General features: G+C 35.6%; 1 protein-coding gene and 1 non-coding gene across 2 annotated transcripts in view; one reads left to right on the plus strand and one right to left on the minus strand.

Annotated features, from left to right (window-relative positions):
* The window catches only part of CEP170 (centrosomal protein 170), a 140,351-nt gene that overhangs the window by 32,744 nt on the left and 83,747 nt on the right, over positions 1 to 23,860 (minus strand). The window contains exons 11-14 of the mRNA XM_049776649.1: positions 20,267 to 20,416; positions 17,340 to 17,466; positions 12,151 to 13,938; positions 7,951 to 8,185 (exon numbers count right to left, since the gene is read on the minus strand). Of these exons, the coding sequence (XP_049632606.1) occupies positions 7,951 to 8,185; positions 12,151 to 13,938; positions 17,340 to 17,466; positions 20,267 to 20,416 (2,300 nt within the window). The remainder of the gene's footprint in view (positions 1 to 7,950; positions 8,186 to 12,150; positions 13,939 to 17,339; positions 17,467 to 20,266; positions 20,417 to 23,860) is intronic.
* Positions 2,961 to 3,064, plus strand: LOC126015330 (U6 spliceosomal RNA). Its single transcript, XR_007498206.1, has one exon. It is a non-coding gene; the product is annotated as a U6 spliceosomal RNA (small nuclear RNA).

A 23,860-nucleotide genomic window follows, 5' to 3' on the forward strand; every position in this document is an offset into this window, starting at 1 on the left:
GTGAATAGTTTTTCCCATTCTGTGGGTGGCCTTTGCACCCTCATCACTGTTCCCTTTGAAGTGCAGAAGCTTCTCAGTTTTATGTGGTCCCTTCTGTTAATTGTTTATTCAACTTTCTTGGCAAATTGTATTTCATCTTTCAAGATGCCTTTAGTTTCAATGTCATGGAGTGTTCTCCCAACATTTTCCTCTATGTATCTCAGTTTTCATCTGATATCAAAGTCTTTAATACAACTGATTTGACCTTTGGGCATGATGTTTATAGAGGTCTGAGTCTTTTTCTTTTTACATGAAGTTGAACAGTTATTCCATCACTACTAGTTGAAGAGACTTTACTTGCAGCACTCTGTATTTCTTGCCCCTTTATAAAGATTAATTGGTTGTATACCTGGGGATCAATCTCAGGATATTCAAGTCTATTCTACATTGACCTTAGGGTCTTTCTTTATTCCAATACCATACTGTTTGTTTTAATGACTACTGCTTTTTTTTTTTTAGTACAGTTTAAGGTTGGAGAAAGTGATGCTTCCCATCTTCTTTTTCACAACAATTGCATCAGCTATTCGTGGACAATTACTGTTCCAAATAAATTTCAGGAGTGTTTGATCTACTTCTTTCAAAAATGACATAGGTATTCTTATAGGGTTTGCATTAAATCTGTACAATGCTTTGGAAGTATTGACAGTTTAATGATGTTAATCCTCCCAAGCCACGAGCAGGGTATATGTCTCCATTTCCTGTGTCCTCTTGAATTTGTTTAAGCAGTGTTTTGTAGTTTACTTTGTATAGGTCTTTCAAGTCCTTAGTTGACTCGAAAGTACTTGATTTTCTGAGTTGTAATTGTGAATGAGAGTGTTGATTTAATGTCTTTCTTCTCTTTCAATATTTGTATACAGGAAAGACAGAGTTTTGGATATAAACTTTGTAGACTTCCACTTTACTATACAAATCTATTGTTTGTAGAAGATGCTTGGTAAAGGCTTTAGAATTTTTTATGTATAGTATCGTATCATCTGCAGAGAGCTTGATTTCTTTTTTTCCTATCTGAATGTACTTGAGATCTTTTTCTTGCCTGACTACTATGACAAGTACTTTCAGTACTATATTGAATAGAAGTAGTGAAAAGGGGAAAATCTTGTTTTGGGCCAGATCTTAGAGAAAAGGCTTTTAGTTTTTCCTCAGTCAGTATAATGTCTGTCATAGGCTTGTAAATGGCCTTGACTATATTGAGGCAAGTTAATTCATTTCCTATCTTCTTGAGAATTTTTTTTATCATGACCAGGTGTGGGACATTGTCAAATGCTTTCTTTGCATCTATTGATATGATCATATGATTTTTATTTATTATATTACTCATATAGTGTATTATATTTATTGACTTATATATGTTAAACCATCCTTGCAACTCTAGGATGAATCCTGTTTGGTCATGTGTATAATCTTCTTGATGAGTTGTTGGAGTTTATTTGCTAGTATTTTGGCAACTTTGGGGGGCTTGGGCCACACCTAGCAGTGTTCAGGGGTTATTCCTGGCTCTGTGCTCAGAAATTACTCCTGGCAGACTCAGAGAATCATATGGAATGCTGAGGATCAAACCCAGGTAAGCCATGTGCAAAGCAAATGCCCTAAAAATTGTGCTATTGTTCAGACCTTTTGCTAGTATTTTCCGAGGATCTTTGCATTATTTATTCATTAGGAATATTGCTTGTAAATATCTATTTCTGTCTCTGTCTGCTTTTGGTATTGGGGTGATGTTAGCTTTATAGAAACTATTTGGAAGTGTTTCTGTTTCTTCAATTTCCTGGAAAGTCTGGAAAGGATTGACAGTAGGTACCCTTGGAAAGAATTCACTAGTGAATCCATCTGGGCCTGGGCTTTTGTTAGGGGAAGCCTTTGGTTACCATTTCAATTTCCTCAATAGTGACAGGTCTGGAGATATTCCAGATTATCTTGTTTCAACCTTTGGAGAGTGATGAGAACAAGAATTCATATATTTCTTCCAGATTTTCTTGTTTAGTGGTATTAAGATTCTCAAACTAATCTTTCATTACCTTTTGCTTTTCTGTAGTATCTCTAGTGACTTCACCCCTTATCATTTCTGAATTTTTTTTTTTTTTTTGGTTTTTGGGCCACACTCGGCGGTGCTCAGGGGTTACTCCTGGCTGTCTGCTCAGAAATAACTCCTGACAGGCATGGGGGACCATATGGAAAACCGGGATTTAAACCAACCACCTTCGGTCCTGGATCAGCTGATTGCAAGGCAAACGCCGCTCGGGCCCATTTCTGATTGTTTTTATTAAGCTTCTCTCCTTTTGTGAGTCTTGCTAATGTTTATTGATCTTTTTTATTTTTTCAAAGAACCAACTCTTACTTTCATTTATCTTTTGGATTTTTATTGGACTTCCAATTCACCCATTTCTGCTTTAAGTTTTATTATTTTCTTTAGCTGGCTATTTTTGACTCATTTTTATTATCATTTTTCAATTTTTAAGCTGTGTCATTAAGTTATATATAGGTGCTTTCTTCCTTCCTGATGACTGACTGCTAGAAAAAAAAAATAAAGCCATAACATTTTTTTCTTAATACAGCTTTTGACACAGATTGTGATAATTCTTGTCTTCAGATTCATTTGTTTCCAGGAATCTTCTGATTTTTCTCTTTGTCAACAGTGAACTGTTCAATTTCCATGTTAAGTGTAATTTCTGTGTCTGTGTGTAATTCACTTCGATTTTGAGTACACCATGATCTGAGAAGATAATTGATACAATTTATATCCTCTTGATTTTATAGAAGGAAGTAAGTTTTATGACCCAGCATATGTTCTATCTTGTCCTATTTGAATTGGAGAAGAATGTCTATTCAACTTTCTGGGGGATGAAGCACCCTATATATAGCTACTAAATCACTAACTTTCATTTCTTCCTCCAAAGCAAGTATATTCTTGTTAAATTTTAGCCTGGTTGACCTAAGCAGCACATATACTAAAATTGGAACGATACAGAGAAAATTAACATGGCCCGTGCCCAAGGATGACACACAAGTTCGTGAAGCGTTCCATATTTAAAAAAAAAAAAGAGGTGATGTTGGTCTCCCATGATTATTGTGTTGCTATTGATGGCATTCTTTACTTCTATTAGCAGTATTAGCAGTTGTTTTAAGTATTTTCCTGCCCCTCTTTGGGTGCATATATATTTAGGAGTATGATTTCTTCCTGATGTACATATCCCTTAACTATTAAGAAATGTCCTTTTTTGGGAAAGAGGGGAGAAATGTCCTTCTTGTCTCTTATAATCTTTTTAAGCCTAAAGTCTGTGTAGACTGATATTAGTATGGCCACTCCAGTCTTTTAAAGGGAGTTGTTTGCTTAAAGGTTTGTCTTCCCACCTTTGAATTTAAGTCTGTGTTTGCTGTCACTATACATGTATTTCTTGCAGGAGGCAAAATATTAGATTTATTTACTTTTATCCATTTTGCCACTCTGTGTTTCTTAATTTGTGCTGTTAGTCCAAGGACTTTGAGAGACTATTGTCATAGAATTTTTTGGTCATCTTTTTGTGTGTTTTCCTTGCTTTAAAGTGGACCCACTTATTTTAAGGCTGGTATTGAGTCTGTAAAATTTCTGAGCTGTTGTTTATCCATAAAACTGTGTATCCTTCCTTCAAACCTGAATGAAAATCTGGCTGGGTGAAGTATTCTTGTTTAATCATTCATTTTGTTGAGTTTTGTCACTATACGTCACCACTTCTTAGGGCTTGGAGTGTTGCCTGTGATAAATATGCTGTATATCTTAAGTTTGCTTCTTTTCATGTAATTTCCTTTTTGACCTTGATGCTGTCAGTATTCTTTCCCTTTCTTCAGTTTTCATCATTGTGACTAGTATGTGCCTTAGTGGTGCTTTTATTTGGATCTCTTTTAGCTGTTTACTCTTTGGGCATACTGGATATGGATGCAAGCATTCTTCGAATTTTCAGCAATGATGACTTTGACTTTCTTTATAGGTTTCTTCTTGGTTCTTTGGGACCCCAATCATTTGTGTCACTCCTGTTAAATTACTGGCAAAGGAGCTCTTCCCAGGTATGGGGTTAGGGGACACCCCATGCCGGAGGCATTCTCCCTAGCTTGGGGGGGTGCTGGGAGGCTTGGCAGGCCTCCAGCTGTTCCCCTATTTCCTCCCCTACTCCAGGCCTTCCCTGGTTGCTGGCCCAGGTGCACTCTATTGTGGTCCTCAGGCTTTCCCCCTTTCTCTCCCGACACTAAGGGGGGGGGACACATGGGGTGGATGGCGGGCCGATACAGCACTGGTGTATGTTGGGAAATTACATCGTGACATTCACTGGTATTTTTTTTTCTCATTGGTCTTTATTTCAAAAACTACACAGGGGCCAGTGCCCCTGTGCGTACCATATATATTTAAAATAAAAATGGGAGGATGGACTCTCAGTTTGGGAAGAGACCAGTTCGGGTGGGGGTACCATATATTTTCAAAATAAAAATGAGAGTATGGACTCTCAGGCTGGGAAGAGGCCAGTACTCTTTACCTACTTGTTTACTCTCAGCGGCCTCTTGGCCTCTTCCATTGTGTAACTGTGGTTGCTACCATACTAGGTTTCTGATTAGTTCCCATAAACGGTGACAATTGAGTCCACTGTCTTAAGTTAGATTGTTTATTTTCCCCACTTTTTATCTTTTCTCCTCTTTGTGAACTGTTCAATAAGGTATTTTGGTGAAAGAGTCCCTCTCTTTCCTTCCCTTTGTTATTTGTTAAATAAGGAAGTTTGTAGAAGTGTCCCTCCATTTAATGCAGAGGCCTCAAACTCAATTTACCTGGGGGCCGCAGGAGGCAAAGTCGGGGTGAGGCAGGGCCACATAAGGGATTTCGCTTTCCGAATATTTGCAATAAAAAATTGCATTAGTAAGAAAAATCTCGCAAAAAATTGCATTAAACATTTGCATACCCCAAACGGAACTGCTTGGGGTATGCGAATGTTTAATGTGATTTTTTTTCTTACTAATGCGATTTTTATTGTGATTATTCGGTAAGCAAATAATTGTGAATACTGCGATATTTGAAGGCTGGCTGTGGGCCACAAAATGTTGTACAGAGGGCCACAAACGGCCCGCGGGCCACGAGTTTGAGACCCCTGATTTAACGTTTATATAAGAACCAAGTCAACTGGATTGTTGGACTTGTTCTAGCATCCCCATAGGCAACAATCTCACCATGTAATACTGTTCTTCCTTTGCATAGGCACATTAAAATGGGAAATTATATACACATTCTTATCTTATAGAGATGGGAACACACAAATTTTCTTAAATGGTGACAATTGTGTCCACTGTCTTAAGTTACATTGTTTATTTTTTCCACCTTTTTTTCCTCTTTGTGAACTGTTCAATAAGGAATTTTGGTGAAAGAGTCCCTCAGTTTAATGCTTATGTTTGAACCAGGTCATGGGGATTGTTGGACTTGTTCTTGCGGCCCCCTTATGCGCTGATAATGCCACGTGGCATTATTCCTTGTTTGCATGGGCACATTAAAATTGAAAATACTATACATACAAATAAGTTCTTATCTAATAAAGATAGGAACACACAAATCTTATGGTGCAATGGAACCTTAAACCCTGAACATTGACATGATGACCTGACACAGGCCTCAGAGGTTTGGGCATTTTCCAGTCACCCCTGAACCAGGGAAGCCATCTACAAAACATCCAAAGTTGTCTATGATATCACCTGGAAGCAATCCTCTACCAGGGAAGACCCTACTGCTGCTCTGACATCGATTTACTCAAAAGAGTCTTCCCTTAACACTGAGAAGATTTAAACAACAACAACAACGACCTGCGTACTGGACAGGGCTTTCTGCATTGCCCTTTAATTGTGAGTTGAAATTAGAAGACGCTCCGCACCATCCTGACTTCAATGTAGAATATACTGATTCCAGGACCTTCAATACAGAAACATGATACCAACAACAGAGACTGTGAAAAATATAACTGTATGGGCACTACAATGACCGGGATAAACTAGTTTGTCTGGAGCCTAGAAATGTTTATCCAAACTAGTTTGGATAAACTAGTTTGCCTGGAGCCTAGAAATGGTCTTATGTCAGGAAACTTCAGGGGTAGAATCTCCTTATACTTAGGCCAAAGTTTTTCCTTTCCATGACTCCCATACTTTGGTGGCCCCATGCAAATGATAACTGCCACTCTAACATTGTTTTTACAGTGATCCTTTGACTCTAAACCTTTAAGAAACCACTAGTAAAACTATCTGGAACTGCTAAAAAAATGGTTTACATTAGTGTTAATATATATGCTTTTAGTTACACTAGCATTCTGGGGGATAAAGGAGAGAGATAAGGGATATATGCTTGGGAACAGGGAAGAAGGGAGGGCAACACTGGTGGTGAAAAGGCCCTCATTTATTGTCACTGTGTACCTTAAATATCACTGTGTAAGATTTGTAATTCACTTTGGCCACAATAATGTTTATTTAATACTCCTTTCCTATTTCTTCTGCTAAAAAGAGCTGTTATGCAGATACTCTTCCAGTCACTATTCTGTCCTTACTAACTGGTACCCAGCTGTTGAGAATTTCCAGTGAGGTTTTCATTTCATCTACCATGTTTTTCAGTCTTGACATTTCTGTTGGAAGATTTCTCATTTCTACTCTCATATCCTCAGGTCTCCTAGACTCTCCATTCCATGGTTTTTTTGTTTCTTTGAACAGCCTTTAATTTCCTCCCTAAAGTCCTGATCAGAGAGGTTATATAGGCAACTCATGTTGGTTGAGTCTTCAGGACTAGCATCTTCAGGTCACAAGGTGTAATAGGGTTCTGTGTTGTTTTCCTATTATGACTTTATAATAGGGTGCTGTATTTTATGTGCTGTGGTGGGATTCCATGAATAGAAGAAATGTGTGGCCACAGAGTGAAACTTGACTAGTTCACTCACCTCAGGTTCAGTTCAAAATAGTCCTTTTTTTAAAAAAATAATTTTTATTGTGACCAATGTAAATTACAAGTCTTTACAGTTTTATTTAAGGTAAACAGTGATAAAAATGGTGCTCCATCCACAGCACTCACTGGCTCCTGCCCTCACTGCTTGTCAACAGTCCATTTTTTTTTCTCCTGGCCATTCTCTTGCCTGAGCTCTCTCACCTCATGAGATTCAGTTCAAAATGACCTAAATTTTAATTTTTTTAGTTCACATATTTAACTGATATGGAACAGAATATTTCAATTTGGATAATTGCAAAGTTGTTTTTGGTAACTGATAATATTGAAAGCTTCCATACTGGACATTAAGTTTACCAGACTCATAACATAGTCTATATTTGAATAACAGGCAAAAATGTGTATAATAAATTATTATAACAAATAACTTTAGGGGCCATGGACATAGTACAGTGCGAAAGGTACTTGACTTGCATGTTGCTGACCTTTGTTCAAACCATAGCATTACCTATGGTTCCTTTTGGAGGGATTCATGAACACAAAACCAGAATAGTCCCTGACCACATCATGTATGAACCAATGATTTCCAAATATATTTAACATTAAAAATTATAATATCTTAATTAGGCTTGGACAAGCTGTATTTTGTGAAATATTAAGTCTGACTGAAACTTAATCTACTCTAATTCTTTCTATATATTAGCAATCTCAACAATTATATCATTAATAAAAAATTTTATACATAATTCATAATTATGTTAAGCTAAGGCTGAATGCCTCTAACATAGCATCTGTACTATAATAAGAAAGGAAATTAAAATAAAAACTCTATTTATTAGTGACATTAAAAGTACAGAAGTATTGAAGTAACACTAGCAATAAAATCATATCCAGAGTTACTTGCAAATTTAACAAATAGAAACTAAACTCTTATTAAGCTAAGATTTCATGAAAATTTTAATTTTTAAAGAAAACTCATTAATACTTACCTAGCTATCTCTTCTCGGTGAGCAGTCCAGTCTCGGATGTAGTCTTCCTGTTCTTTTATTCGATGCTTGAATGAAGAACTAGCAGGCATTGCTGACCCAGAGCTCTGCAATCGAGGCGTTTTCAGGGCTGGAGAAGTACGTAGACGAGTATGTTTAGGTGAATTACGGTTTGATCCAAATTCATCTTCTGAGGTGGAAGCATAATCAGTAGGAAAGCGCCTCCATCTTGAATTTACTAAATTAGTTTAATTATTAAAAAAGAGTTATTATGGCATCTTCTCAGGGAAATAAAATTAAAATTATGATTTTGAACACACCATGAGTACACACAGCACGATTTCAATAACTGACATACATAGATCTCACAAAACATTAAGTCTAATATTCCTTAAACATAGAAGCAATACAGTGGTGAATTTAAAACAATGTATAATAAAAAACAAGACTATGTTTTTATAGTATGAAAAAAACATTCAGATGAAAAATTCACTAATGACAACAAGCAAGTGGTATTCATAAATGTTTAATAGTAATTTTTCCGAGAATTTCCAATTTGAGTGGATATGAATTTTTTAAATGACATCAAGAAAAATAAAAGGGAAAAGATTTCCTCATGCCAAATAAACTTTTAATATGGAGATGGTACATTTCCTCTTTTCCCAACATACAAATGTGCATAATCCCTGTTGTGAAAATTATACTGCTAGGGCCAGGAAAAGAAAACATTACCTCTGCTTTCAACATCCTGATATGCTATGATTGAAAAAAACTTTTTCCATGGTAAAAACATAACAAAGCATCTTTAGTAACTCTCTGCTGTTTTAACACTAAAAGCATATGGTTAAAATAGACAATGGCATAAAAATGAAGGAGGGAAACTATGAACTATTATCACAAACACTGACAATTAAGGCACAGGAGATACTGTATATAGTTACAGTAAAGAAAGTGGCATTTGCTTTCTTATTTAAGGTTAGTACAAACATTTAAACTACAGTAAATCAGATGCATTTGAAAGCCAAGAAGACAAATTAAAAGGCACTTAATTGCTGTTAACGCGAAAATCAATTTACTAAGCATATAGGCAGAAAAGGAAATACAATGTTTTTAGAACCATGCCTCTAATCCTATTATTGCTGATGTGTACCATCAGAGTCTGGTTAGCAAATTATTTAATAAATATACTTTTGAGGGGGACCTCTCAAGCTCTGTACAGGTGATCAGGGGAGGTGCATTCTCAGCAATATACAGAATGGCAGGTAGTACATGCCTGTGGGTCTAGTGCTTGGACCTGGATCTTCAGACCCTGATATTGATCATTTGCTTGTACAAAATTAGAAAAAGTCTAGTTTTTTTTTTAATTCCAATTCCACCATTCCACCTTTTAAAAGAGACAATGACAGGGGCCAGATAGATAGCATGGAGGTAGGGCAATTGCCTTGCATGCAAAAGGACAGTGGTTCGAAGCCCGGCATCCCATGTGGTCCCTTGAGCCTGCCAGGAGCAACTTCTGAGCAGAGACCCAAGAGTAACTCCTCATCGTTGCAGGTGTGACCCAAAAACCAAAAAAAAAAAAAAAAGGTCCTAATAAAGAAAATATTTAAAAAAAAAACAAGACAATGACTAGGCTTGTAGTTTGGTAGACTAGAATTCCTTCTTTCTACTTTACTAGATTTTTTATACCCTACCTATCTTTTTCTCTACAAACTACATTTTTGTGCTAATGGCTTTGTATGAGTTGGTGCACAGATAAAAGTTATATATTTTATCAAAATACCAGAACTTGTTTTATTTAGCTATGCAAGGTAAGTTTCTGAACACAGATGTAGAAAACATTTTTTAATCAAGTTCTATATATTCAAGGATGCAAAAATAATTTATGTTTAAAGTTATATATATGAATATATATTACCCAACATATATATATTATGGCATCTTATAACTGTTTTTCAGACTTGAAGCAATTGTAATTGGTCTGCATTTCAAAAAAGCCCAACATGGGGGCCAGAGTGATAGTACAGAGAGTAGTAGAGCACTTGGCTTACATACTGCTGACCTTGGTTTGAGCCTGGCAACACATATAGCCCCCTATCCCACTCAGGACAAATGATCCCTGACAGCAGAACCAGAATTAAGACCTGTGCATTGTTGCCTAGAGCAAATTATATTTCTGTACTTAAGTAGAGATGAGTCCAAGGCAATATGGCAGAAATTTATTATGGTACACAACACAGTATGCAGAAAAAGAAATTATGAACTGAAAAGGTTGAATTATAAAAAGAAACAGAATAACAGTTTAAGCATAACCCAAACAGTAAGTTAGTTTTAAAATTAAGGGCCAGAGACCAGAGCTTGGGTAGGACTTGTACGTGGCCGACCCACATTCAATACCTAGCAATTGGTTCCCTTCACTTGCCAGAAGAAACTTCTGAGTACTGGCTGGGTGTAGCCTCTAACCCAATAATAGCAGTAGTAACACAACAACAACAACAACAACAACAACAACAATAAATAATAAATAAAATTAAGAGCCAGTATATTTTTGAACTAACAACCAAAGTTCAAAGTATAGAAACAAAGCTGGAAGTAATAGACTATCATTCATCCTTTTTGGATCATGATTGCTTTCTATCTTCTGTCTATATCTATTTCTTTTTATTTTTTTTAAATTTTTTTGGGTTTTGGGCCACACCCAGCGTTGCTCAGGGGTTACTCCTGGCTGTCTGCTCGGAAATAGCTCCTGGCAGGCATGGGGACCCATATGGGACACCAGGATTCGAACCAACCATCTTTGGTCCTGGATCGGCTGCTTGCAAGGCAAACGCTGCTGTGCTATCTCTCCGGACCCCTTTATATCAATTTCTATCACATATTTGATTGACAAAATCCCACAGGGTGATCAGGAAGAAAGATAGAAATGTGAATGGAAGAGAGAAAAGCAGCAGTGAGGAGAAATAAAAAATATTAAAAGAAGGCTTATATTGTGGTACATGTTTAAAAAATGAGGGTAATAACTGCATAATCAACTTTTCTTTCATTCTCAGGATTAGGTTATATGCTTGTTGATTAACAGTAACAATTATAATTGTTATATATAACAAATAATAAAGCTTTTAAATGCTAGTACATCCCCCACTTCATACTTCTTTTTCTGCCACAACCATAAATGAAACTGATTATAAAGTAATAAAATATTTACAAGATACACACATGTGTCAACCTCAGTGCTCTGATCACACATGTATTCTCACTGGCTTCAGCTCTAAGCATAAAATATATATAAACAGAAAATATGCTAGGAACATTTAAATTTTGGTGGAGTGTAAATAACTTTTGTAACTATTAAAACCAATGATAGCTACACATTATTATGAAATAATAAAGAATTGCTTGAGATAATGCATATTATAACTATTATCTTTCTATAATTCAGTTAGACCAATATGTGATTGATGATTATTTCACGAATCCATTCTCTTCTACTGAAATTAGATTTTTCACCTCCTCCAGAAATAGACTTAACTTTTAAAATGAAGTAAAAGCTTATGAGATATTTCAAAACATAAGAAAAAAGAGATAAAATATCAATTATTTAGCCTTGAAAGAACTACAAATGTATTCTGTCTTCTTTAAATTATGTAAGAATATTTTAATCACATTATTTAAGAAGTTCAGCGTCAACTTCTATTTTTTAAACCAGTTATTTCTGAAATAATTTTTGTGTGTATGTGGTTTTTGGGTCACACCCGGCAGTGCTCAGGGGTTATTCCTGGCTCCAGGCTCAGAAATTGCTCCTGGCAGGCACGGGGGACCATATGGGACTCCGGGATTCAAACCGATGACCTCCTGCATAAAAGGCAAACGCCTTACCTCCATGCTATCTTTCCGGCCCCCTGAAATAATTTTGATTCATAAATCCCAATAACTCACCAATTAAACAATAAAATTCCTAAGTTCGTTCAATATACTTCTAATTTTAAAATCATAAATTTCTCCCAGTTTATTAAAAATGGAATTTTCCAGTTACTAAGCTAAAATATGTTAACTTTTGTATGGGGCAGTGGAAAGCCTCTATGGCTTTTTTTTAAAACCTTTTTAGGTTGGCATAAAACATTATTATTTAAATTTTTCAAAAGAAATCTCCAAACACAAAAGAAATAGGCTGAAAAGTATGTTATAAAGAGTAAGGATTCAATTTACCTGGAGAGCCATGTGTAGAGGTCATACTTTTAACCTTGGAGTCTGATAGCCGAGAAATACTGTTCGCTCTTATTCTAGGGGAAAACTTATCAGATGGTACTAATCTGGCTCCACTTCTAATTACAGCTTCTGCAGTCCTTGAAGAAGTACTTCTAGAGACTGTTGCTTCAGAGTCACTCCGAGCTGATAATGAGCCAAGCCTTGTTCTACGAGGTTGAGCCAATAAATCAATTCTAGAAATGCTACGTCTTCCTGTAGGTGGTTTTGATGTCGAACTTGTTGTGGATACCTCTGAAGCAACAGATGCTTTGTCAACATCAGCGAGTTCACTGTCTGAAGCTTCACCAAGTCGTGCTCTGCGCAAGAGGGAAGTCCTGGTAGGTCGTGGCCTTGGAAGAGTAGTTGATTTGTTTGAGGAACCAGGTGCTACAGAAGTCTTAGATTTAGTTACTTTACTTCCTTCCAGTTTAGAATGTGTGTGCTCATCAGCTGAGGTAAGTGGGGTCCTTCCATGAGATTTATAAGAATAAGTTTCCTGATCAGATGACATAACGTCAGAAATAGAGTGAGGTACACTAGAATTCTGGTCATCATCTGTTAAATCTACTGAAGGTTGTCTTATTCTACCACTGGATTGTATAAATTTACGACTATCTGCTCTTGAGCCTACATCTGTACAACTTCTTTTTTTCTTTTCAGTTTTTTCTCTAGCACCTGAAGATGATGATTTTGTGACATCTTTAGAAGGAGAACCTGTGGAACACCTATCTTTATAAAGACTAGTGAAACTCTTTCGCTTTTGGGTTGACTTTCTTTCAGACTCTCCAGTGACAAGACTAATTGTACTAGCTGTATCCACATCAGATTCTGGTGAAATAGAATTATCTCTATGGTAGCTGGGAGTATCTGGACCATCATCAGTTTTATTATCTTCACGCAGTTTAGCTTCCAGAAAAGCCATAACTGCCTCTGTGTCTTTTAGAATAAGGGTTGTGTCCATACCAGAATCAGTATCCATAGAATCACTTCGTTCTCTAATTCTATTGACAGAAGGTAAAGCTAAAGGGGGTGTAGATGAATTCTGCTTATTTATATGGGGAATAAGTTCTATTGGTACATTTGGGCTAGGTTTTTCTATGGTGAAGCTTCCTTGTCGCATTAATGATTTGGAGGATTCTTTCTTGTCTCCTCCTTTAGGAGTTTGATTTTTCAGAATTTCCTCAGTTTTTCTTCTCCTGCTCTCATTTGGCATCACTCTTTCTTTGCTTGCAGAATGTCCTGGAATTTTTTCTTGAGGTTGTGACTCTTGTTTGAAATATTCCTCCCTACATCTATCTAAAACATTTTTGGAAGTTATTTTAGAAGGTGTCCACTGTCCTTGTTCCTGTTGATGAATTTTACCTAACGCTGGCTTTAATAAGGAAGTTTCCTTTTCAGTTTCACTTTTCTCCTTTTCAGATGAATTGCCAGAGTAAGGCAGGGTCTTTTCTCCAACAGTTTCAAGAGTATCACCATTTATTGTACTGCTCATTTTATTCAGACCCCTGTCAGCATTATGTTCATCTTTTTGATACACCTGTGCAGGTACTTCTTTCTCCTGAAGTTCTGTGTCTTGTTTTTCCCCTATTTCTGATCTTTGTAGTGTAACCTTTGCTCTAGAGTTCTCAAGAGACTTTTCTTCATTTGGAAGCTGGGGAAGGGTTCGTTTCTTTCTCTCTCCCTGACTAGCCAAGGAAGTTGATGAACCAGTACTTCTCATTGAAATGCCAGACTCATTGATATCTGTATCTATAACATAAATCAAAGAAGGAATTTTTAGGACAAAAAAATTAATTTCAAAGTATAAATAAGAAATCAATTAAGTATACAACAAAGCACAAATGAGGCAGTCACTGTGAATGAGTAAAAAACAAATACAATGCCAAGATTACCTTCCTGAAAGATGAGCAAATGAGAAAAATATATATTTTGAGGTTGTTATATAAGGAATTTGAGAATATTTAAAGTTTTTCTTAAATATTTCTGAAAATATTCTGAACAATGAGATGTCTTTTAACCCCCACACATGTGTGTGTATATACAGAGCACTCTAATCCTGTGGATTAGAGTTGAGAAAATGATTCAGCTTCTGTGAAATTTTTATCCCTTTGGAATTATGAAAAGATTAGCATTTAAATCTGTTTTTTATTTTTGTTTTGTTTTTGTTTTTTGGGCCACACCTGGTGATGCTCAGGGGTTACTCCTAGCTATGCGCTCAGAAATCGCTCCTGGTTTGGGGGACCACATGGGACATTGGGGGAATCAAACCGCGGTTTGTCCTAGGGCATGCAAGGTAGACACCTTACTGCTTTTGCCACTGCTCCTGCCTCAGAATTTAAATTTAATAGTAACAAGTTGATGGCTTTGGCTCAGAAAAATATCTACTAAATTTAACTGATTTAACTTTATTGTAGCAACTAATCATATTAATTTTTTTGTTTAATAATTTAATCCTTCTACCAAAAAGCCCCCCCCCCACTCACCTGTCAGGCCATCTTCCCCCACCCCCCAGGAAGATGAGCCCCGCCCAAGGTCATGAGGAAGATTATATAGGGAAAGAATATACGGAGGCTCCAGCCTTCTGATGATCTTTAAAATGATTGGCTATTGTCTAGGGGTACCTTCCTATTTCTCCCTTGTCCTTCTCTGATAGGCTATTGGGTATGGCCAGGTAGCTTGGGGCACTGCCTATGGAAATAGGCTTGTGAAAACTTAGCATGTGTTTTATACTGTGTGGTTCTCGCAAAATGGCCTCTCTCACTGCTCAGAACTTGAGAAGAATCCTGCCATGTGGCCTTTACAAAATGGCATTCCTCCTTTTTCAGAACTCATGTCCCAATATTCCCTCCTCTTCTTATGAAACTAAGTCAAATCTTTGACTCCTTGAGGTTTCTCATCCTTGTTCCTACTTGTGGGATAAGTTGATATGGCTATAGCACAGGAAAATATCTACTAAATTTAACTGCTTTAACTTTATTGTAGCAACTAATCATATTATTTTTACTTTTTTATATCTATGTTCTCAGCACTACTTGAGTCACCTAAAATATAGACCTATTTTAGCTTTTTGAAGATCTTATGTAACATTTCTCACACTGTTTTGCTTCCAACACCCACACAATGTTTTAATAAGATCATTTTAGAATGTAAGTTAATAGCTTATCTAGATAAACTCTTAATAAGATGAAGCAAATATATGATGAGGGCCCAAGAGTCTAAATTTAACTACTTTTTTACAGCCAGGATAGAATTTTGCAGCCAGTTACTTAATTTAATAATTTGTTAAATTTAATAATTTAATTATTCAGTTATTAACTCAGCTCCTTGTATGATTTCTTTGGTTTCTAGTACTCAATTTATGCAAACTAATGTAAAATTCACTCTTTCAAAAAAATGTTGGTAGTAATATCAGTATCAACATTTCCAATTTTCATGATAAATAAAAGATTTTGTTTTGTTTTGTTTTTGGGCCACACCAGTGATGCTCAGGGTGGTTACTCGTGGCTATGTGCTCAGAAATGGCTCCTGGAAACCGCTGTCAGTCCTAGATCAGCATGTGCAGGGCAAACGCCCTAACCACCGCTCCAGCCCACTAAATTTTTTTTTGTTTTGTTTTTTTGTTTTTTTGTTTTTGGGCCACACCCGGCGGTGCTCAGGGGTTACTCCTGGCTGTCTGCTCAGAAATAGCTCCTGGCAGGCACGGGGGGACCATATGGGACACCGGGATTCGAACCAACCACCTTAGGTCCTGGATCTGCTGCTTGCAAGGCAAACACCGCTGTGCTATCTCTCTGGGCCCAATAAAAGATTTTTTTATGGCACATATCACTTAGATATTTGCTGTTTACAAAATTCCTGATCTAAATTTTTGGGATTCTATAAACCAGAAATAAATTAGAAATCAAGTTTTAATTTACAATGATTAATGATTAATTACAATTAAAATTTACAATTTTAATAAAATTAAAAATACAGAAAATTATTTTTATCATTAATACCTAAATCAAATAAGAAAACATTAGCAGGATAAAATATGTTTTTCAAAGAATCTTTTTTTGTTCTGTTTTTTGGGCCACACCCAGCAGTGATCAGAGATTACTCTTGGCTCTGCACTCAGAAATCGCTCCTGGCAAGATCAGGGGACCATTTGGGATGCCGGGCTTCGAACCACCGACCTTCTGTATGCAAGGCAAACACTCTACCTCCATGCTATCTCTACAGCCCCCAAAGACTCTTTGCAATCTCACAAAATTTAAGGATAATAAAAATGAATTACTTAGATTTATGAGATATATCAGTAAATTCTACTTATAGAAAGTAGCAAACAGATACTTGCTGATTAATAATGGGATAATTTATAATTATTTTAATCTCAGTTTAAAATTTATTTATAAATGTAGGATATGTTCACGTATATAAAATTGTGTAGAATAATATTCTTCATCTACAAATTATATCTTTTCCTTTGCATAAATTATAATTCACAAATTATATCTTTACTTTGACCTCCCAAACAGTAGTCAATTGACTTAGGTGCCACTTTGTGCAATAATTTACCTGCTCAGTGCTAGGCCCAATAATAGGCCCCCGGATGTGACTGGGTTGGCTTGGATTCTGTGGTGCTAGGCAAAATCATGGACATCTAGTGTAGAAGATCCTCCAGGATATCCTTAGGGACTCCTAGGGCTATACTTAGAAGTGCTATATAATTCTGAAAAGCTAACCTGTGTAGGCATACATTCTGCTTTTCCATTTCTTAGCTCCTATTTATCTCCCTAGCCCTAGGGTTTTAATGACATCTGCAATACTTGTAAAAATCAAATATTTAAAAAAGACATATAGGGGGCTGGAGCAATAATACAGCGGGTAGAGCTTTTGCCTTGTACATGGTCAACATAGGTACAATCCTTAGAATCCAATATGGTCGGTCTTTATGGTCTGACTTTTGAGTGCAGAGCCAGGAGTAACCCGAGTGCTGCTGGGTGGTCCAAAAAGCAAAAAACAAACAAACAAAAGCATATGAATGTATTTTTATGTCTAATTGTTCCTACTAGAAAGATTCATCTTTCTTTTTAGAAATAAATATATATTAAGGAAGGAAGAAGTGGGAAGAGAGGAGAGAAGACAGTAAGAAGGAAAGAAGGAAATACCATTCTCTAATGGAACTGGTACAGACAATTCCTTCATCCTTTCTTCTGTATCATGCCTTGTATGATTAGCAGCCAAACTAGCCCATTGTGAAACCCAACGTTTGTTTCCAGATGAAGAGGTTCCTTCCTGAAGGACAAAAGAAAAAAAAAAAGAATTATGATTTTCATGAAAAAAATTCTATTCAGTTATAATCATTTAGATAAAATATTTTTACTTTTCCTACATTGCTATGTATGATTTATTAAATTTTCTCATACATAAAATAAATGTTCTCAAGGTTTTGTCTTTAGTAATATTATTAGTGTAGATATAAATTTTTTTATTTATTTGCTAATTATTAGCAATAGTCTTGGGGCACAACATTTACCAAAACATTTGCTAGAAAAATCTAGGTGTATTATAGCCTTATGTCTAAAACAGAGTTAAGGTTACTTCATTCTACCAACACAGACACGGTTTAACGCTAAATCCAAAGTCCCAATAAGTATAAAATCTACCAGTTTATATCATTAGGAATTTATAAAACAAACCCAAAGCTTTATATAATACATTAATGTAGCTAGAAGAGAATTAGAAATCATTTAATCCTCTTAGACTTTTTCTACTAGTCTGAATGTATCTATCTTTTTTAGATCAGTATTTAAGCCAACTATCCTTCACTCCCTCAGAAGTAAAGTATGAAATGGAGCAAAATTTGACTTTGTTCATAGACTTAATGAACATACACTGGCAATTAAGGTCAGGGAAATCGTGGGTTGGATTATAAGTTAAGGTACTGACCTTACATTCACCTGACTTTGGTTCAATCCCTAGTACTATATATTCCCCTAAAGTCCCCTAAGCATAGAGACAATAATAATCACTGAACAAAGCCAGTGTGGCTCAAACCTCCCATCACTATCCCCACACAAAAAAGAAAAAAGAATGAAAGAAAAAAAAGAAAGAAGAGCAAGAAAGAAAAGAAAGAAAAGAAAAGAAAGAAAGAAACGAAGGAAGGAAGGAAGGAAGTAAGGAAGGAACGAAGGAAGGAAGGAAGGAAGAAAGAAAGAAAGAAAGAAAGAAAGAAAGAAAGAAAGAAAGAAAGAAAGAAAGAAAGAAAGAAAGAAAGAAAGAAAGAAAGAAAGAAAGAAAGAAAGAAAGAAAACAGAAAATCGTTGAAAACCAGGAAAACTCGTCATTTAATATAAAGCACTAGGGACTACAGAAAAAAATATATGCCCTCACTAAAAATATAAGGTAAGTTTAATATTAAAACTTTAATGACTAATAAAGTAATAAAAGCTATGATAAAAATTATTTTAATTATTCAAAAATATTTTATATAGTGTTAGATCTATATTAAATTTGACATACAAGTAAACTATATAAAGTATTTCATACTAACTATATCCTATATAATTTGAAGAGTTCTAGGCTAAAATGCTAATTATATATGAGACACATATTAGTAAAGTCTACTAGAGCCTACTGAATCCTTTCCTTTCAAGATTTTTTTGATAGTAGCCCTAATTTCTAAGCAATAAATGCTTATACCTGTAACAGGGTTTATAATATTGTATACCCATAACAGGGTAGGTTTCATTAATACATATGTATGTACTACATGAAAAACTTACTGTTATGAGTGTTTCTATGGCTTATTAGGAGACTCATTCAAATGTACATAGTGATGCTACATATTAATTTTAGTTTTGAAAGAATAAGTTTGGGGGGTAGAGAAGTGAGGAAGAAGTCTTATTAGCATCATTCATAAATTTATGCACGTTATATAGTCTTGAATATAATATATATGGGAATATTAAAATATTACAGTAAATAATATCACTTGCTTTCAATAAGTATATTAGGTATCAGAAATCAAGTAATAGTCTACAAAGGAGGAAAATAAAATTAAAATATAATAAAAACTTCGACAGTCAGTTTTCAGGAAATGGCATAAGACAAATTTAACAATAGTAAAAAAAAAGTACTATACCTGTCATTTTAAAGAATATCTGATTTACATTTCATGTAAATATAACATTTATATTTTATTTGTATCCTAGGATTTTAATTTAGTTATAATTTACACTTATATAATAGATTTTGTCTTTTAAATTAACTTATTTCCTAAGAGGCAGTATTTCATGATGACTAAAAGAATCCATTAATGAAATTTAAGTCATGAAAATCCTAATTAGCTAAATTAACCCTGAATAAAGAGCCAGGAGGAACCCTTCAGCATTGTCAAATGTGTTCATCCAACCAAAAAAAAAAAAAAACCCACTTAGGTTTGGATACCTAGGCCAGTTAATTTCTACATAACTTTAATACATTATTTGTAACATGATGCTAAAAGTTTCACTGAATGCAAGTTATTATTTGAATAGATAATAATTAGTATTTCTATTTTATGCATTTCAATTTTTAACAAACTGAAGTAAAAGGAAAATATACTCTTCAATATGTGAACACATTTATTGAGTCATCTCATGTAATTATCATGTTTGATACTTCATACATTTCATTAAACTCTTTGAAAAAAGGATTTAAGGATAGTAGGAATAGGATTATTCCTAGTTTTAACTAAGCAGTAAGGTGCTTGTTTTGCATGTCTGGTCCCTGATCTGGTTCCTGAAACTGCATATTTTGCCCCGAGCATTACTAGAAATAAATCTTAAACAGAGTCAGGAGAAACATTTGAGCACTGCCAACTGAAACTTAACACTTTCCCTACTGACAAAGGAATATTAATCTAAAGAAAGTATTAAGTGATATAAAATCACAAATATAGTGCTTTAGATTTTTGTTTAAGTTGTGAGAATTTAGTTTTTAGAATTATTTACAAGGGGATGCTCAAATTTCTTAAAATACTAAAATTACAAGTTATAAAGTTACATTTTTGTGCCTCTTAAAAGTTAAATATAATAAAGAGGTCTATGTATACCTCTGAGCTATGAAATCCAGATGAATTCAGTGGTTTTCTTTCTTCCAATACTACTGTGGCAGAACTGAGGGCCCATTCTTTTATCAGATCTTTATGTTTTTCATTGATAATGGGCCTGTTATAATCCTGATTCTCATCTACTCCAAACACCTAGGAGGAAAATTATTTCATGAATAAAAAGTCCAAGCACCAGAATACTATTTGAATATTGTAATTAACTTTAGAGCCAAATAAAAATATTTCAAATAATTTGAGTAAGTAACTTCAATAATGAGAAAATTTTGTCTAAGGATAGAATAATAGCCACCTGTAGTAATAGCCAGAGAGGGAAATTGGGCAGAACAATTTCATTTATATTTATTGGTAAACAATAAATAAGAACTATTTAGGATATAATTTTATTTTAAATAAGATTAACACTAATGCAAAAAAGAAAGAGTTCTTAATTATTGTACTTTAACTTGTTTCCCCTTTTGTCACTTTGCTTATTTTTGAGAAGCATGCTAAAAAACTATAAATATATAATTTATTTTATGTTCCTTCTTAACATTGTTTTATGTTACATATGTAAGTTAATACATAATTTAAAGATACTAAATAAGAGGCTTTATTGTATAAACTTTGTAGAATAAAATGCACAATTCTTTGCTTATATGCTGAAAAACCACTTATTTTAAACAGAAAGCATTTGGCTTTTATTTTAAATGAAGATTCCTGGATATACTCATATAGATCAACATTTTTACTGAGAAGTTTATAGTAATAATTCTGACAATACAGTGTATACAAAGACCAATACTTTAAAGGAAGGGCCCATCTTTAGAAACTATTTGGCCAAAACCGGGCCCTGCAAATAGATGAAAGGATAGAGAAAAAATATAATAAACTATATAAACTTTAATAATCTATTTCACTACAATGTCTGTACTGCCCATGTACTTTTATTTATAGATATAAGGAAAAAGAGACTCTTATGCCCCGTGGGTAGGCATAAGTGGCTAATGTTCACTTTAAAGGTGAAGACTTCAGTTACCAGAAGCCTGCCCTTGTAACTGATATTGGAGGGCCAGGGGTATAGAAAACCAGGCTGAAGTGCTAGGGGCAACTGCCCTTGCTAGATGGTTGCTGCCAAATTACTGGAGAAACGGAATTCCCAGCTCCTACTGCTTTTTGCTGGCTCTCCTACTTTTCTGGGAACTAACAGTTGGTACCTGGAATAGGCGGTAAGTAATAATCCTCTGGAGAATCAAAATTGTGATCCTGTAGATCAAAGCCATGATCGCTTCATGGATCAAGGACCTAATCCCATGTGTATTAAATCTATGCTGGTCTCTTGGATATTTAATAAAAGTCTTTTACCCTATTCAGTGTCTTTCAAAGATCTAGTGTTATCCATGTTATTAGGGGTGATGATATGCTGGAATATATATCTCCAGATAATGATAAAAAGAAACAATACTGTCCTCACCAAATTACTTAAAAATACTACCTCCTCCTAAGCCCCTCTCAGGTCCACCCCCAGTAAGGGAGACCAAACTGAATTTAACTGTGAATGTTAGCCTTTCAACCCCTCCTGTGCCTGTGCCTAGAAAAAAGAGCTCCTCCTACAGGATCTAGATCAAATCCAACAGAGTGTTACCACCACTTCCCCAATACAGGAGAATTCCATTAAACAAATGTCATTAGAGGGGAGAGAGGTCTTTCCAATAGAAACTTGGGCTTTTAAATAAAGATATTAATTAAACAAACAAGAAAAAAGAACTCCATAGGGAGTCACTTTAAAGTTTTTGGATTTTTTATAATGTGGGAGATAGTATTAGATGATGGGAACTTGAAGTTTGGGATTTGTTTCTAATATTTTATGATGTACATGTACAGCCTCTATAATGATAAAGTGTATATTAAAAAAAACTCTGCTGAGAGCGGAGTTGGAACTCTTAATAGATATTTGACACTTCATTTCGTAGGGGTGGAGTGTTTCACCTTCTTTTTCTCCTTCGTCTCTCAAACCAATGACGAGAGCCTCTAGAAGAATTTTGCTTATTTCCGGCGTATTAGACTTTTACCCCAGTTTATCACTTTTCTCCTCTTCAAACAAATCCACATAACTTGAACTACCTACTCCTGCCTCCCAACTAGAGGAGGAAATAAAGGAGGCATCAGGACCAAACAGGACTACGAAGCAATAGGATAGGTACAGAGGGGACCACATATTCTAGCAGCCCTGGGGGTGAGGGAAGAGGATATGGGTGGTAGGACAAAAATGGAGGAGTAGGGAAGACAAACCGGTGATGGGAATCCCCTTTGATCTTATGTAAATATGTACCTAAAATATTATTGTCAACAATATGTAAGCCACTATGATCAAAATAAAAATTATGTTAAAAAAAAAAAACCTCAACTTAGGACTGATAATATTCCAAATACTACTGGTGGAAGTCCAGAGAGACCTGCAACTCCCAGGCATGACTCAAAACTTCAGCACCTCAGATGATGAGCCACTTAGCATCTCTTCAGACTCAGAATCTAAAAATTCTCTCCCACTGCATAGCTTAAGGTTAGAACTCAGAAGACCTAGGCCTCGTGAGCTTCCATCTTACCAATGGCTAAAAATAAATTTATGGCCATTTCAGAAAGGCTCGTGCTGCTTACAGACCAAGGTGTCCATATTGTAAAGAACATTCAACTATATGGAATAAAAGTTTACTTTGAACCCTCCAAAATTTTGAAACAGTGGCTAGCATATGCCTGACCCCTTCCCAGTATTTGCAGTAGAGAATGTGGTATAGTGATGAGGCAAGGCCAAAATGCACAAACAGGTTGATCTGGTAGGAGACTATCCAGGATCTGAATCATGTATGACATGCTGGTAGGGGAGAATATAAAAAAATCTAAAAAGCAAGCTAGCCTTTCTCATACCATTCTAATGCATGTCCCAGAGATAACACTGGGCACATGGGAGAGGATTGATATGGATGCAGAATTTAAGGGCAACTACATTATTGATATATTGGCAGTTGGACATGGATACCCCCACTGTAATGAGAGTTGAACCTGGACATGCCCTCTGGACATGCCCCTATGTCATGCTGGGTATAAAAAGAAAAACTTGGACCATTGTGGGGGCAGGGTAGTGACCAGGTCAGTACCTACTGGTCCATGGGAAACTGGAGATAAAGCAATGGAGATGCCGCCTGCTTTTTCTCTATCCCTCTTTCTCTTTCTTGAACTCGGACCTCTCCCAGCCAGTGAATTTTCTTCTCTCTTCCCTCTCGCTGAAACCCCCTTGCAGTGATGACAGGCTTCAGACTTCAGAAGGAATAGCCCCCTCTCTCTCTGTCCTAGGCGGGTGGTCATTACATACACAAAAATCTTCCAGGGGTCATAGAGCCTTATGCCCAATTTATAGGAAATTTAACAGATGCAGAGCAAAGGCAAGGAAGAATATCTGATAATTGGCCTTTGGAAATGCCAATGAAAACTGCCAATCAACTAAGCGTCCAATTAGGGAGAGAGATGATGTTATGGGCTATCTGAAAGTTTGCCAAAATATAAGTTCCATCTCACATCAGGCATGTGTAACATTGCTAAAGG

Source organism: Suncus etruscus, chromosome 7, assembly GCF_024139225.1.
Source record: "Suncus etruscus isolate mSunEtr1 chromosome 7, mSunEtr1.pri.cur, whole genome shotgun sequence".
Taxonomy (NCBI): Eukaryota; Metazoa; Chordata; class Mammalia; order Eulipotyphla; family Soricidae; genus Suncus; species Suncus etruscus.